At 43.5% G+C, this 17,312-nt stretch overlaps 1 protein-coding gene across 10 annotated transcripts in view; it reads left to right on the plus strand.

Moving 5' to 3' along the window:
• TTLL5 (tubulin tyrosine ligase like 5) overlaps positions 1–17,312 on the plus strand; it is a 273,548-nt gene that overhangs the window by 14,416 nt on the left and 241,820 nt on the right. For all 10 annotated transcript variants that reach the window (XR_006104524.1, XM_042473064.1, XM_042473053.1 and 7 more), the window contains exons 5-9: positions 386–492; positions 5,354–5,484; positions 7,075–7,157; positions 16,201–16,270; positions 16,550–16,634. Coding sequence is in view for 9 of the 10 variants with exons in the window: in XM_042473064.1 (XP_042328998.1) it covers positions 386–492; positions 5,354–5,484; positions 7,075–7,157; positions 16,201–16,270; positions 16,550–16,634 (476 nt within the window). In the remaining variant the exon portion in view is untranslated. The remainder of the gene's footprint in view (positions 1–385; positions 493–5,353; positions 5,485–7,074; positions 7,158–16,200; positions 16,271–16,549; positions 16,635–17,312) is intronic.

Here is a 17,312-nt window from a genome sequence, read left to right on the forward strand (position 1 = left end):
TCAAGTGGTTAAAACGCTGACTCTGTTGATTGCAAGATCACCAGGTTGGCAGTTTGAGGCCCAGGTACTGTGTGATGGGGTAAGCTCCCATCACTACTCCCAGCTTTTGCCAACCTAGCAGTTCGAAAGCATGCAAATGCAAGTAGATAAATAGGTACCACTTCAGTGAGAAGGTAAACAGTGTTCTGTGCAATCATACTGGCCAGATGATCACAGAGCACTCTCTGATAACGCTGGCTTTTCAGCTTAGTAATGGAGATGAGCACCACCCCCTATGATTGGACACAACTTGACAACATTGTCAGCAGGGAATACCATTAATTTTACCTTTACCTTTAATGTAGTTTTATCAAATTGATTGCTTAACAAAGAGTCTTTTCCCTAGGTGCACCCAAGTAGCAATGAATATAACCTTATGTGGACAGGATCCCACCTAAAACCGTATGTTCTTCGTTCACTCACAGACATTCAAAAAGTCAATCATTTTCCCAGGTAAGAAGAGAATATCTGATACCTTAAGTGACCACACAAAAGGTTGTGAAGATGTTTTGCAACTTGTAAAGTTCTTTACAGCCAGGCTTGGGAAAGTGTGACCCTCCACATCAGTGGTTCCCAACCTGGGGGTCGCAACCCCTTCTTGGGGGTTGCCAGGTTGGGAATCCCCCTGCCTCCCCCCTCCCCTTCTCCCCGCAGGTGCTGGCGTAGGAGCAGGCATCGGCAGGGAAAAGGGGAAAGGGGCGGAGCTCCCTGCTTTCCCTTTCTCCTTGCGTGCGCCCGCACTGGCGCGGTCACGCGCAAGGAGGAAGGGGCGGGGGGTTCCCTCCTCCTCCTTTCCCTTCCTTCCCGCGGGTGCAAGCACCCATGGGGAGGAAGGGGCGAAGGGTCCCTCCTCCTCTCCCTTCCTTCCTGCAGGTGCAGCCACCCGTGAGGAGGAAGGGGTAGGGGGTCGCCTCGTCCTCTCCCTTTCTCCCCGCGGGTGCAGCCACCCGCGAGGGTGGAGGGGTCGCCTCCTCCTCTCCCTTCCTCCCCGCGGGTGCAGCCACCTGCGAGGAGGAAGGGACGGGGGGCCGCCTCCTCCTCTTCTCTCCGGGGCTGCCAGGCAACCGCGGGGAGAAGGGGATGGGACTGCAAGCCCCAGAGGGCTTTGCAACCGGAAGTCCCACCCCCTTTCCCTCTGCAACCTCCCTAATTGGTTGGGAGGCCGGGAAGGGGTGGGGCTTCCGGCCGCAAAGCCCGCTGGGGCTTGTAGGTTGCCAAAAGTCCCACCCCTTCCCGGCCTCCCAACCAATCAGGGAGGCCACGGGTGGGACTTTCGTCCCCAATGGGGGGTCGCGGCCCAACAAAGGTTGGGAACCGCTGCTCCAGATGATGATGGACTTCAGTTCCCAACAGACATTACTATAGTTTTGCTGTTTAGTACTGATTGGAATTTCAGTTCAACAATACCTGAAAGCCCCCACATTTCACACTCCTGCTGCGTGACTCTCCTGCCGTGGAGAGTTTGGCAACAACTGAATCTTATGTTGTTATTATTTTAGTCTCAGACTATGGCCCAATACATACCTCGTTTTTAGTCTGGAGCAGCGGCAGCGGTTTTTCTGCTGGCGGGAAGCCATAGCCGCCAAACCGTGCGGCTTCCCACCGGCAGAAAAAGAACCCGCAAAAAGCACTTTTTATGCCGCAGTTGCGGCGTAACTAGTGCACCAGTGGCACACTAGTTATGAAGTGCCGCACGGCACCTTGCACATGTCGCACGGCGCTCACGTAGCAACGGCAGTGCCCATCTATACAGGGCACCGCCATTGTTATGGTGCGGCGCCATAGTAGGGTTAGGGACCATGAGGTTGCCACGTGGCCTGTTAACCCTAATATGGCGCCAGCATGCCGCATCGGGCCCACCTGTACCGAGCCAATACGAAAAGTTGAAAAAAAGATTTTGAAATTGATTTTGGATCTAAAACATACTATCCTTAAATAGTTGCCAATTTTTTTGGGGGGGATCTAATAATCATATTCATCACTTGGCTTGATATTTTATCAGTTTTTTACATTGCCAGATGTCACTGCAGAAAGCATAAAAAGAAAGACCATCAGGGAGGTGCACATATGAGTTCAGAAGCCTAACCATTGGGCATAGAAAATAGATTAGTGTAATATCCTTTGGAAAGATGCTGGCTGTGGTCAAACTTTCTCTGTGTGCCTTCTGCCTTCTAGGCTGTTTCCAATTTCCTTTGAGGCACTGGCAATTTTGTCTGAAAAAAATTATGTGCAAATTTACAGTGCTATATAAATAAACTATAATAATAATAATAAATAAATTATGAGCGGGGGTGATCTTAAGAGATAAAGAGTGTTTTCTTTCATCCTCAAATCTGTCCCTTGAAAAAATACCTTAAAGGGAAGAGAGCCCTTGCTTTAGAGAAGTTTTGAGAAAGTTAGTGAGGGATCAGAAGGAAAAAAAACATCTCCAGATGGAGAAAACGGACTGCATTATCAGAGCTGTGCAGTTTTACAGCATAGTGATCCATGCCTCAATTACTTTTTGATTGGACTACTATAATGTGAATTATATGGAGCTGCGCTTGAATAGTGTTTGGAAGCTACAGCTAATGCAAAATGGCAATGACCAGACTGTTGCCTGGAGTGCCTTTATATGTGTCCTACTCTGTAGCTTCCATTCTCTGGAAAGTGCAGCGGAGCAATCACAAAGAACTGGATTATAAAATAAAAAAATAAATCGTTTATTTATAGCCCGCCTTTCCTTGAGATCAAGGCGGGTTACAGCATCATGGCAACAACAAACGACAAACAAAAACAATACAATATTAAACATTAAAACCAAAGAATTAAAAACACAGATTAAAAACCGTACAAAAACTAGCCAAAGTGCAGGTGCAAGAGGAGGGGGGGAAGAAGCGTTACAACATCTGGGGGAAAGCTTGTTCGAAGAGAAAGGTTTTGAGTCTCTTCCTAAATTGGTCGAGGGAGGGGGTCGAGCAGAGCTCTTCGAGAAGCGAGTTCCATAACTGCGGGGCTGAGGTTGAAAACGCCCTCTGTGCAGTCATAGAATGTTTCGAAGGAGGAACCCTCAGAAGTTGCTTCCCGGCTGACCTGAGTGTGCGGGGTGGATTATATGGGGAGAGGCGGTCCTCCAAGTACCCTGGGCCCAAGCCATTTAGGGCTTTATAGGTTATAACTAACACCTTGTATTGTTCCCGGAAGCGAATAGGCAGCCAATGTAGATCTTGCAGAACAGGTGTTATATGGCTGGACCTGGAACATCCAGTGACCAGTCTGGCTGCCATGTTCTGCACTAATTGAAGCTTCCAGGTTTGGTACAAGGGTTGTCCCATGTAGAGCACGTTACAGAAATCCAACCGAGAGGTTACCAGAGCATGTACCACTGTTTCAAGGTCCCCCCGGCCCAGGTAGGGTCACAGCTGGCGTATCAACCGAAGCTGATAACAGGTGCTCCTGACTGTCGCATCCACCTGAGATGTAAGGTGGAGTGACGAGTCCAGGAGCACCCCCAGACTGCGAACAGAGTCCTTCAGGGGAAGCGTGACCCCATTTAGGACAGGTGGTCAAATCTCCAAACCAGGACCCAGGGATCCTATTACAAGTACTTCCGTTTTCTCTGGATTCAGTCTGAGTCTGTTTTCCCTCATCCAGCCCATTACTGACTCCAGAAAGGCGTCTAGAGGAGAGATGCCGTCCCTGGTCACTGCATCAGTCGGAGACACAGAGAAACATATTTGGGTGTCATCAGCGTACTGATAACACCGCGCCCCGTGTCTCCGGATGATCTCTCCCAGCGGTTTCATGTAAATGTTAAAGAGCATGGGGGACAGAATGGCTCCTTGAGGGACACCAGATGTAAGGGCCCTCTTATCAGAGCACACGTCCCCCAGCTGCACCAACTGGAATTGACCCGAGAGGTAGGAACGGAACCACTGGAGCGCAGTGCCCCCGATTCCCAACTCCCTCAGACATTCCAGAAGGATACCATGGTCAATGGTATCGAAATCCACTGAGATGTCTAAGAGCACTAACAGGCGCACGCTACCCCTGTCCATGCCCAGACGGAGATCATCGACCAAGGCGACCATGGCAGTCTCAACTCCATAGCCCGCCCGAAAGCCAGTTTGAAATTGGTCTAGAAAATCTGTATCATCCAAGACCAATTGAAGCTGAATGGCAACCGCCCTCTCGATCACCTTCCCCAAGAAAGGCAGCAGTGAAATAGGCTGATAATTGTTATAAATCAGGTGGTCTAGGGAGGGCTTTTTTATCAGCGGTTTTACAATGGCCAATTTTAAGCTGGATGGAAAACGCCCTTCCCTGAAAGATGAATTAATTATGCGGCGTAACATAGTAGTTACAGTCGCGCGCCCCTGAGCTGCTAGCCAAGAGGGACAGGGATCGAGAGAGCAGGTCTTCATGTGCCAGCTTCTGAGGTAGAGGTCACTTGATTTTCAATTATTATGTGACTCCACTTCTCCCCTTAGACAGGCTGAAATAGCTTAGGGTTGGGATATCTGAAAGACTACCTCTTCTTGCCTGAGCCCCGCTGTAATAGTACATTTATAGTGGAAGCACTGTTGTGTGCATTGAGGCAAGATGGCTACATGAGGCAAGTTGTTTTCTGTAGCAGTACTTAAAATGTGGAATTGCCTTCCAAAGGAAGAAAATGTGGCTGAATTTTTCACAGGCAATCATAACTGTGTTATCTGGAACTTTGGCTTTTAAATGTTTCAGGCTAGTTTTTAAACAATGTTTGTTTCTGGTTTTGCTTTTATATTTTGCTTTTATATTTTGCTTTTACTGTACAGAGCTCTGGAAGCCCAGATGATCAGAACAATAATAATAAATGCATTTAATAAAATAAGTAAAATTAACTCGTGTTTTTTAGAGCTTGTGAGTATTAACATAACTATGGCCCTGTATAGATGAGCCCTTTGCAGCGCATCCACAACGTTCTAGGGTTGCCTCGGGGCGGTGCGTGTACACGCCTCGCAACCCTAGCACGTCAGTCTGCTGCAGTTGCGCAGCGCCATACAAACGGTGTGCACACTGATTATGTCACAGCTGCGCCACCTACAAACGGCGCTGCACAGCTGTGACATAATGGAGCTTTCTCTGGTGCTTTGCAGCGCCACAAAAAGGAGCTGCTTTTTGCAGCTCCTTCTTTGCTGCGCAGCTCCGCAGCACTGTTTGTAGGCAGTGGCGCTTCTATGCAGCAAAGAGAGGTGCCGAGGAGGCAACTCTTTTTGGTGGTCTGCACCCCACCCATGATTTCCTGAAGATCCTCAAAATGATGTTATCAGAAAACTCTGTATACATGCTTTTGCAGGTCATATGAGTTAACTCGAAAGGACAGATTATATAAGAACATCAACCGAATGCAACAAACCTATGGATTCAAAACCTTCCATGTCCTGCCTCAGACTTTCATTCTCCCAGCTGAATATCAAGAATTTTGTAGTAAGTATCTGATTTAGAGTAACCAGTTCAGAACTAAAGTTTGAAAGTAGATGTCAAGTCCAGCCAGTAACCAAGTTCAGAAATTCAGCTTCAGCAGTTAAAACGCAGCAAACCTTTATCAGAACTAAGCAGCAAACATCAGCAATGCCTAAGTAAACCATACATAATTTCAAATTATCAGCGGGTTAATTGCATATTCATTACCAACAGTTTTGCGTCTCTCATTTCTTTGACCTTCAGCCAGTTTCTTTCTAGAAGAATGATCTTGAGTAGTCTCAAGCCAAGCTTGCCTCCTTTTCTTGTTATCATACTACCTATGGATTCAGTAACTGTTGGCTTGCAATAATTGCTTCACTGCATATCCCATCACAGTACATTCAGCATAGCAGCTCCTGTTACTCTGTCTTTGCACTGAAAATTATGGCAGACAAGATGAAAATGTCAGCTCCTGATAGTGGATGGGAAATACAGATATTTGTTCCATGACCACCCTGTGCTTCAACCACAGAGAAGCATATCAGCTATTGAAATGGCAAGACAGGGATGTTAGAATGACCCCAGTAGGAAGATATTTATCTTCAAATTTTGAAAATTTCATTGTTTTCCTGTTGCTGTGGTCAAAACTTTTGACTATGAAGTACTGAGGAACAGAAAGGGGTCACATGCAGAAGTGTCTTGGGGCTGCATGTGACCCCCAAAACTATTTTTTGTCATTCTTAACCCACTGCCCCCCTATTTTAAAGGGAACAAGGATTAATTATCTGACATCATTGATTTGCCTTTTAAATATGTTACCCCTCACCTTCAGTTAAAAGATCATATGAATTTTTCATAATCCCACATAGTTCTTAGAAATAATACTGGTGGCCCTCCATATCCACGGATTTTTTTATCCACAAATTCAAGCATTAGTGGATTGAAAATATTCAAAAAAAAAATAAAACAAATAAAATGCAAAAAGCAAACCTTGATTTTGCCATTTCATACAAGGAACATCATTTTACTATGCCACTGTAGTTAATAGGACATGATCATCCATAGATTTTGGTATCCATGGGAGGGGGTGTCTTTGAACCAAACCCCAGTGGATACCATGGGCCGCCCTACTGTATATGGTTTAATGTAAAATACACACACACATACACACACACTACTGTTTTGTTGTTTGGGGCATTTTTGGCAGTCTGTGCTGCACATGGAAGGTGTTGAGACAGAAAATTTGTTCCCACCCTCACCAAGATTGTCCATCCCATTTATGTGCATATCTCTATGCCAGAATAAATAGATCACTGTTCTAGGCCTTGGATCATGAGCTGCTTGATGGTGTAATTATCAAAACGGGCCATGTCAGCGTTCTGTGATCATAAGGAGTTGTTCCAAATATCATCATTGCTAAGTGTCACTGACTTTGACATGACTGAGTGTACAGGTTTCAGGATAAAGAAGGAACTCACAACCATTTTAGCAGCTTAAAACAGTGAGCTAAAAGAAACCTGTGTAAGCACCACTAAAGCTATCAGGGTCTAGTAATATTTTTACAGAAGAGTTAACAATTGTTGTATTTGGTTTTTGTATTCTTTTTTTAACCAGATTCCTATTCCAAGGACAGAGGACCCTGGATAGTGAAACCTGTGGCATCATCTAGAGGGCGAGGTGTCTATTTGATCAACAGTGTAAGTACTTGCAAACATATGAAGCTTGATAGCTCAATGGCACTTTTGAGCAAATTTACAATAATGTTTTTCCTTGTGTAAAAGTGTTTCGGTTCTTAGCAGCAGGATATAGAGTGTGGTACTGTCTGAAAGCACTTATCACTTACATGAGGTTGTTAAATTATATGTTAGCGTTTTTTTTCTTTGACTTCCACAATCTGTCATCTTGGTTTTTACTATGTAGGATGAATACATCAGATACATAGGGGCAGTACAGACCGCCCCGAAACATTTTAACTGCGGAAGGACGCTGCAGCCGCTAAACCACACGGCGTCCCTCCACAGTAAAAGAACCCGGTTCTTCTGGGTTCTTTTTGTGGTGCGTTGGGTATGTCAGGAGTGCATCATTGGCGTACTTGTGACATGCACAATGTGCAGCAACATACAGATGCTGCGCAGCATTGGCGTCATCATGGCTGCACCCATGATGACGCCGCCCATACAGACTAGGGTATAGCTCTGCTGCACTCTACTTAACATAGATACTATTATTATTATTATTATTATTATTATTATTATTATTATTATTATTATTATTATTATCCTTTATTTATAAAGCGCTGTAAATTTACACAGTGCTGTACATACAATATTTTTAATTGGATGGTTCCCTGCCCTCAGGCTTACAATCTAAAAAGACATGACACAAAAGGAGAGGGGAGTGGTGGTGGGGATGAGGACCAGCAGTTCTTCTCTACCTGCAAGGCCTGGATCAGGGGAGATGGACTGGAGGGAGGGCTTGGCTTCTTGGTGGATGGTTAATCTTCTTCCAGGGAGGCCTGTTGGAGCTAGCCTGCCTCTCTAGTAGGACAATACATAGAAAATACATAGCAATACAGGAAATGAATAAAAAAACCAGGCAACAAAAGAACATCAGATAGCAAGTGACAATTATGCAATGCGGGGGAACGCTTCTCTGAACAGGATGGTCTTCAGCTCTGTTTTGAAGCTGGTTAAAGAAGTGATGGCTCTTGCTCGCGGGGGAAGAAGGTTCCAGGAGTGAGGGGCAGCAAGTGAAAAGGGGCGAATCCGAGATGGGGCAGAGGAAATCCTGGGCTGGGACAGCAGACCTTGGCTACCAGAACGGAGGGCCCTAGTGGAAAGGTGAGGAGAAATAAGGTCTGATAAGTAAGGAGGGGCCAGCCCATGGAGGGCTTTAAATGTCGACAGCAGGAGCTTATACTGAATGCGGAAAGGGAGGGGGAGCCAGTGAAGGTATGCCAACACAGGAGAGATGTGGTCAGAGCGGTGGGCGGATGTGATAATGCGTGCAGCTGAATGCTGGTCAGAAATTAAAGGACGGAGGTGAGAAAGAGGAAGCCCAGCCAGGAGGACATTACAGTAATCAAGTCGTGAGACCACTAGCGCATGGACCAGGATCTTGGCAGTAGAAGCGGAGAGATATGGTCGGATTTTGGCAATATTGTATAGAAAGAATCTGCAAGCCTGGGCTGTGGTCTGGATCTGAGGGATACACAACAGAGAAGAATCAAAGATAAAACCAAGACTGCGGGCTTGCTGGACTGGTTGAATAGAAGTGTTGTCCACAGAGACAGAAAAGGAGTGTTGAAGGGTGGACTTAGGAGGAAAGACAAGAAGCTCCGTCTTGGACATGTTGATCTTCAAACGCCGATGGCGCATCCACTGTGAGACAGCTGTGAGACAAGACAAAACTTGCTGTTCAAGCCTTGGAGAAAGGTCGGGGGTGGAAAAATACAACTGGGTGCCATCGGCATACAGATGGTAGGAAAAATCAAAGGAGCTGATGAGTTTACCTAAGGACAGTGTGTAGAGAGAAAACAGAAGGGGACCCAGAACAGAGCCCTGGGGAACTCCAACAGATAAGGGAACAGGAGATGAAGTCTGACCACCTGCAACCACTGCAAAAGATCTGCCAGACAAATAAGATCTAAACCAATCGAGAACAGAGTCTGAGAACCCAAGGTCAGAAAGTATATCAACTAGAAGACTGCGATCAACGGCGTCAAAGGCTGCAGACAAATCAAGAAGGATGAGAACAGAGTAAAGGCCGTTAGCCTTGGCCAGTAAAAGGTCATTCGAGATCTTAGTGAGAGCTGTCTCTGTAGAATGCCTTGGACGGAAACCAGACTGAAAGGGATCAAGAATGGAGTTGGCTTCTAGAAACTCAAGACAGCGAGAATAAACAACCCGTTCCAAAACCTTAGAAAGAAAGGGAAGAAGATAAATCGGGCGATAGCTAGAGAAAGAGGAGGGGTCAAGAGAAGTTTTTTTCAGAATTGGGGAAATGAGACCATGTTTGAAGTCTGATGGGAAGGAGCCTGTAGAGTGAGAGAGAGATTGAAGATATGGAGAAGCGAGGGCAGAAAAGAGGGAGCTATAGAGATTAGAAGACAAGTAGGAATTGCGTCAAGAGAACAGGTTGTAGGTTAGGAAGAGTTCAGAAGTGTAGAGAGTTCATCCAAAGAAGCAGGAGGAAACAGAAAATTTTTTAGGCAAGGGCGATATATTATGAGCAGAAGAAGAATCGGGAGGGACTATCTCAGAGCGAATAGTGGTAATCTTTGAGATGAAGTAATTAGCGAAGTCATTGGGAGAGAATGATGAAGAGACAGGAGGAGAGGGTAGTCCTAAATAGTCCTATACAGAAAGTCTGGAAAGCTTTAGGATCAATTGTGTTTAAAGATTACTACTTTAATTTGTGAAGCTTTCTGATTCCTCCATCCCCCCCATGTCCTCTTCTGACATATGTCTTCTGAGCTCTTTTCCCTAGGTACTCACTAAAGACACTCCATAATAGTCACATACCCATTCTGTTTCATGTCACGTGAAGATATTTTGAGTTTCATAATACAGATTCAAGACTGTATCTAATAGTTACATTCTACCAGTATAAGACTTCTTCTGCTTGCTGAAACACTGTTTTCATTCTTGTTTAAATGCCAAATACAGTATTTCATTCTGTTAGTACAAGGTGATATGTAATTTATTACAACTTTATGTGCTAGGTTAATGTCGCTTAGCTACTTGTGTTTCTTCTGTTGGCAGTTGTGCAACTGCTAGTAAAAACAATGACAATATGCGTAACTTTCCTAGCCTGATAAAGTATGTATAACCCCCCGAATGAATAGAAGTGATAATTTGACAATTTGCCAGTTGGTAATGAGGCTGCTGTGGCATCAGATTGAAGGCTTAGCACAATTTTATGTTGCATCTCTACCTAGGCAGAAATCTTGACAAGCAAGCACTGCAGACATTATTGCTATGGGCAACAAATTACCACTGTGGTGGGTATGCATGTGGTAAATAGATTCAAAACAGCAGTTTTGGGGATTCTGTGTTGGTTGTTTCAAATATCTTGTTTTAGCTGTGGTTGTAGCCCATATTTGTAGTGCGGCTAAAGTGACAATGTGTGTGATGTATATGCCTATTCTTATTCAGTGTGTGTGGTGTATATACTTATTCTTAGCATAACCTAGTCTAAAACAGGACAGTGAAGGACTGCTTATACAGTACCCACATCTCTTCCTCGTCCCCATATTGAAGGGTCTGGCTTGCCTCATTTGTGTTTTTTGCCTGGCTTCTTTTCCATGGAATAAGGGAGCTGCTAGCCAAGTGTATGAAGCAACTCTTTCCAGAGGTTTGCTAGGCTTTACTGTATGGTTTAAGGAAAGGCATATGTGAACAAAAGGTCAGAACCTGGAAAAGGCACTCTAAAATCCATTTCCTGTCATATTTGCCTCTTTCAGCATTGGTTAGCCCACAGATTGTCAAATGTACTCAATAGAGAGCACTCTGTAAGCTTATTATTAAAAAGACGCTTTATACTTCTCTGTAGATTGTAGGGAATGCTTTGTGTCTTCTGTGTTACATTTGGTAAATAAGGCTTTCCAACTTCTTGTTATAGTGGTTGCTATATAAGTGGGCCCTCCCATTACATGGGGATGTGGTCTGAATCCCCAAGTGTAAGGGGAAATCCATATGCTCACACCCCATTGGAAACAATGGGCCGTACGCGTGGCAGTGCGTGCGCCATTGCTTTTATGTTGCACAGCTTTCCACATAAGGAGGAAGAAGGGTGCTCAACAGAGGATAATGGAGCTAGGAAAAAATAGGGGAATTTCAGCACAGAATAAGTAAAGAAGAGTAGTAGAGGATACCTTGTTAATCTAAATGAATTTAAGTCTCCAGGTCCAGATGAAACTACATCCAAGGGTATTAAAAAGAACTGGCAAATGATACAGAGCCTTGGCAATAATCTTTGAAAACTCCGGTAAACAGGAAAATCCCAGCAGGACTGGAGGAGGCAACGTTGTCCCCATCTTCAAAAAGGAGAAAAAAGAGGATCCCAATATATCGTCCAGTTAGTCTGACATCGATACCAGGAAGATTTTAGAGCAGATCATTAAACGAGAGTCTGTGAACATCTAGAAAGCAATGCCATAACACAAAAGTCAACATGGTCTCAGAGAAAGAAGTCATGCCAGAGAGATCTGATCCTTTTTTCTGATAAAATTACCAGCTTGGTAGATAAAGGAATGCTGTGGATATAATATATCTTGATTTCAGTAAGGCTTTTGACAGGGTTCCCCATTACATTCTTGCAAACAGCTAGTGAAATGTGGGCAGACAACGTAACTGTTACATGGATTGTATTGGTTGACTGGCCGAACCCAAGAGGTGCTCAACAATGGCTCTTTTTCATCTAGAGAGAAGTGACCAGTGGGGTCCACCAGGGGTCTGTCCCGGGCCCAGTGTATTCAACATCTTTATCAATGACTTGGATGACAGAATTGGGAGCAACTTACCAAATTTGCAGATGACATCAAATTAGGAGGAGTAGCTAATACCCCAGAGGACAGGATCAGAATTCAAATGACCTGAATAAACTAGAAAGTTGGGCACAGCTAACAAAATGAACTTCAACAGGAAGAAATGTAAGGTACTGCACTTAGGGTGGAAAAATAAAATGCACAGATGGGGGACACATGGCTGGAACGAGACTACGTGTGAAAGGGATCTGGGAGTCCCAAGTAGACCACAAGTTGAACATGAGTCAACAGTACGATGCGGCAGCTAAAAAGGCCAATGCAATTTTAGGCTGCATCAGTAAAATATAGTGTCTAGGTCAAGGGAAGTAATAGTGCCACGTATCTGCTTTGGTAAGGCACACCTGGAAATTGTGTCCAGTTCTGGGCACCACAATTTAAAAAGATGTGGAAAAAACTGGACGTGTCCAAAGGAGGGTGACTAAAATGGTGGAAAGGTCTGGAAACCATGCCTGTGAGGAACGACTTAAGGAGCGGGGGAGTTTAGCCTGGAGAGAGAAGGTTAAGAGGTGATATATAGCCCTGTTTAAATACTTGATGGGATTTCATACTGAGGAGGGAGCAAGCTTGTTTTCAGTTGCTCCAGAGACAGGACCCGGAGCAATGGATGCAAGCTACAGGAAAAGAGATTCCACCTCAGCATTAGAAAGAACTTGCTGACAGCAAGGGCTGTTCGACAGTGGAAGACACTCCCCAGAGTGTAGTGGAGTCTCCTTCCTTGGTGGTCTTTAAGCAGAGGCTGGATGGCCATCTGTTGGGGATGCTTTGATTGAGAGTTCCTGCATGGCAGAATGGGATTGGACTGGATGACCCTTGCGGTCTCTTCCAACTCTATATTTTATAAGTACGCAGGCACACTGTAGAACAAATTCTCCATCAAGCTTGCTTGAATGTTGTACCATTATATTTGTTTTGTTTGTGTTACTATTTAAGTCGTGGGGTGGTATTCAGTACAGTTCTCCTGCTGACAAATGTTTCAGTCACCAAACTGGGGCAGGGAAGCAATTCTGTTCTCTTGTGCTTCAGAATTTTCTCTAGTGTAACATAGTGTTGGATTACCACTGTATGCCTTGGTTGGGTGGAAGGCTACCTCCCCAAGGGTTTTGGAGGGTTGCACCCCATCATGCCCAATTGTGAAAAAACAATTTACTGCCCCCAAATGCCCTTTAAGAAACAGGGGGCATTTTCACAATATTTTGGGGGCTTCTTGGAAATTTAGGCTGTGGAGAAGTCTTTTTTTGAAGTCCCTTTTCACTTTCTGCTTCAAAAGGCCTCTCCAGGGTCTAATTGGCCTGAGGACTCCCCAAACATGGTGGAAATACCCCTCATACCTTTAGAGGCACTTGAGGGATTCAGGGAAAGAATTATTATTTTTGGGTATCATATTCCCTCCCCAGATTTGTTGCAGCAAGCTGACACAGCTGTATTTCTCCAGCCCTCTTCTACCATCCTCCCAATGGTGGATACTGCTAAAACAATTCAGGTAAACAAGGAATGGGAGAAAGGGAGGTTAATGGGCATAAAAGACTTTATAAAAAGTAGTTTGTTGTTAGAGACTTTGTTAACTGAGGTATCTAGGGTTGCCATAAGTGAGGACCTCCAAACCGGGACAAATGCAGGGCAACATTTTCAAATGTAGGACACTTTTTATAAAAAGGGGAGGATGCGCAAAAATTGAGGTATTTTTAAAAATGTTAATATAAATGCATGTTTTTAGGCATGATGAAAATGGAGGACATTTTGGCATTATTCTTAGACATGGCAGAAATGTATTTGCCCTTGGGTTCAACTTTACTTCTAAGAAGTGTGTACTGGGCAAGGGCTGTGGTTTTTCTTCACTGCGCATGAGTTTGTAAAAATCACAGCAATTTACATTGGCCGTGCCTCAGAGGCTTGTTGATAGTCATCATCATCATCATCATCATCATCAGCATCATGCATCATCATCTATAATTGTGCAAGAAGGCAGACGTTAGCATTCAAAGCGCCATAAATACACAGAAAATGCACTTGCATATATTTAATAAAAAATAATGAAAAAATAAATAAAAAACAAGGCGGGGGTGTATTATATTTAATAATAAATAATAGTAATAAAATAAAAAAACAAGCAATAATAAAAATTAATAAAATAAAACAAAAACAAGCAATAATAAAATTAATAAAATAAACAAAAAACAAGCATATTAAAAATTAATGAAATAAAACAAACAAGCAATAATAAAAACTAATGATAGCAAATAAAAACAAGCAATAATAAAAATAATAAAATAAAAAATAAAAAGCAATAATAAAAATTAAAAAAATAAAATATAACAAGCATAATAAAAATAATGAAATAAAAAACAAGCAATAATAAAAATGAATGAAATAAAAACAAGCCAATAATAAAAATGAATGAAATAAAATAAAAACAAGCAATAAAAAAAATGAATGAAATAAATAAAAAGAAGCAATAATAAAAAATAAGGAATAAAAAATAAAAAGCAATAAAAAAATAAAAATAAAATAAAATAAGTATTTTATATTTTTAAATATCATTTTAAAACCCCAAAATACCAAGGCAGACCTAATGGCCACTGACTCAGCTCTCCTCCTCCTTCTCTGGCCCAATTCTGCCCTGGCCTTCAGGCACCCTTCCTCCGGCTCCTTCCTCCTCCTCCTCCTCCTCTTCCCCCTCCTCCTCCTTTTGATGGCTGGCGCGTGCGCGCGGAGGCAAGCAGGGCAGGCGTGCGCGGGGGGAAGGAAAGTGGGGCAGGCGCGCCTGTGCGGAGGGAATGGGGCAGGCGCGCGCGCTGCCACTAGCCCCTTCTGAGGCCTGGGCGGCGCGCAAGCCCTCCCAGTGGGGGCGCGGGGGCGGCGGCGCTTCTGCCGCCCGCCGAGGAAGAGGAGGAAGGCGGAGCCGGAGGAGGAGGTGGGTTGGCGCCGCAGCAGCCGCATTAGCGGCAGCGGCAATGGCTGGAGCGGGCCCCCAAACCGGGAACAAGGCACGGGTGGGGTCCCAAACCGGACCGGGACCGGGAGGGGCCCCCCGAAACCATGAATGGCACGGGGGCCGCCGGGTTATGGCAACCCTAAGTGTGTCTGTATTTAAAAATTGCAGAATACAAGATATGAGAACTGTATTCAGCTTACCAAAACACAAACCACTAGCATAAACAAGGATATCAAGACTTCCCAGTTATCTGACTGCTATCTTTCTCTTCTAGGAGGTTATCGTCAGATTAATACTTTTATTATAAGCTATTTGCAGCTGCTGTTTAACACAGGAACAATAGATAAAGTGTATCAGATCCAAAGAATGCAATTGCAGAAAGAGTAATGTATATGGTTGGAAATGATACCTTGTGAGGAGTGACTTAGGGAGCTGAATATGTTTAGCCTGGAGAAGAGAAGGTTCTCTAAGCATTAAAAAGCTTGAGCTTGGAAAGAGCAGGAATCTATCCAGATCACTCCTACTTGTGCTGTGTGTCCCTGCTCACAACAAGCAAGGTAAATAGCAGCTGCCTCCAGAACCCCTTACTGAACAAGGGTGAACAGCAAAAGAGAGAGCAAAAGGGAGAAAAGATGAGTCCACCTCACCAGTTATCCACAACATGTTAAAGAAGCATAGATCTAGAAATTGGTCAACAAAATGAAAATTGTAGGAAAAGTGAAAGCTGGTAAAAGAGAAGATGGATCTATTTTCTATGAAGTTTTCAAGTGGTCTCCAGGAGGTTCAAATGTTTTTGTTTAGTTATGCAAGGCTTATTTGACTTCATTGTTCCTTTTGACACATTCATATTGTTAGATTTGAATTCAAAGTTTGCAGAAACAAGTTGAACTGCTCTTATACTTTGTGGTGTAGGAACCTATTCCTATCCTTTTTTGTTATATCTACTAGCATTAAATTTTTGCTTAAAAAGTAATGCTCAGGAACACATCTATTGGTTAACTGAGATCAGCTAGTAAATATGCAACTTGAGGCTTCAGTGGTCAATTGTTGAACAGTACTCTATCCTGTTTCAGTATTCTGTACAGTATTCTGTACCCTGACATCGTTGCATTGAGCAGTACATTGTTTTGAATAGAAAAGATAACAGCTTTCATCACAACATTTGCTTAGCATGAAGCAGTTACGGGAGAAAGTTATTTAGTGAAGTCAGCAGATCAGTTTTAGATCTTCACTCCACTGTGGTTTCTGTGTCGTTCTGTAGCCAAATCAGATTTCCCTTGAAGAGAACATCCTGGTCTCACGCTACATCAACAATCCCTTACTCATAGATGGTAAGTTTGTATTTGAGTTGACTTTTTCTTTAGGAGATCTCTTTCTCTCAGATTTAAAAGGTTTAGTAAGCTATTGAGTTATAGCCATTCTTGTATGCTTTTATTGTATTTTTCTATGATAGATACTGTATAATCGTGTCATCTAAACCCAAAGAATCGCCATTCTGTGGTAGTTACCCTGAGGTGACTCTTGGAAATAACATCCTCATTTCCCCCTACCCTGAGTAGCTTTAGCTTCTCAACAGTTTGTGGCTACTAATCACTGTTGCTTCCTTTCAGACTTCAAGTTTGATGTGCGGCTTTATGTTCTGGTGACATCTTATGATCCCCTTATCATCTACCTCTATGAGGAAGGTCTGGCCAGGTAGGTACTTCTCCTACTTCAGGGTTTGTGAACCCTGAATGGGTATTCATTCATGATTATGAGGCAAGGTTAACAATGACACCTATTGGATATTCTAGCTCTTTGATCAAGAGTTTGGGAATTATGAATATTTTGAAATATTTAATGGGTATCCTTTTCTCTCACTTCAAATGAACCTCTAGCGGTTTTCATCTTTCTGTGATCTCTAGTCCTATTTAAGGGCAGCTACTGGCTAAAATTAAAGCATCCTCAACAGTGATGGGAAGTATGGAATGTCATACTAATGAATGAAAAGCATTTTCCTGCTTGCTGCCTTCAGGTGGCAGTAGTAAACCTGGAGGTTCTCACTACCAGCTTTTTAAAAATCTTTCTTGAATTTGACCATAGGCACAAAGGGAGAGTTTTCATAATTCTGTTTCCACTTGATTTCAGCTTCTTTTGTTGCTATTCTTTGATATCTGTCAAAATGCCAAGAGACTTCTATATACTATAAGAAGATAGCTTTCTTTATACCAGGCCAGGCATGTGTACTAGTGTTTATTAGATGTGGAGACAGTATGCAGTGATATATGGAAAGTAAAATGGAAAGTGTAATGAACCATGGAAAGAAGTGCAATGTTGCTCCAATAGTACTAGATTTCAGAGGATGATGAGAATTGTCCCGAGCATGTAATGGAT

This window comes from Sceloporus undulatus, chromosome 1, assembly GCF_019175285.1.
Source record: "Sceloporus undulatus isolate JIND9_A2432 ecotype Alabama chromosome 1, SceUnd_v1.1, whole genome shotgun sequence".
NCBI lineage: Eukaryota > Metazoa > Chordata > Lepidosauria > Squamata > Phrynosomatidae > Sceloporus > Sceloporus undulatus.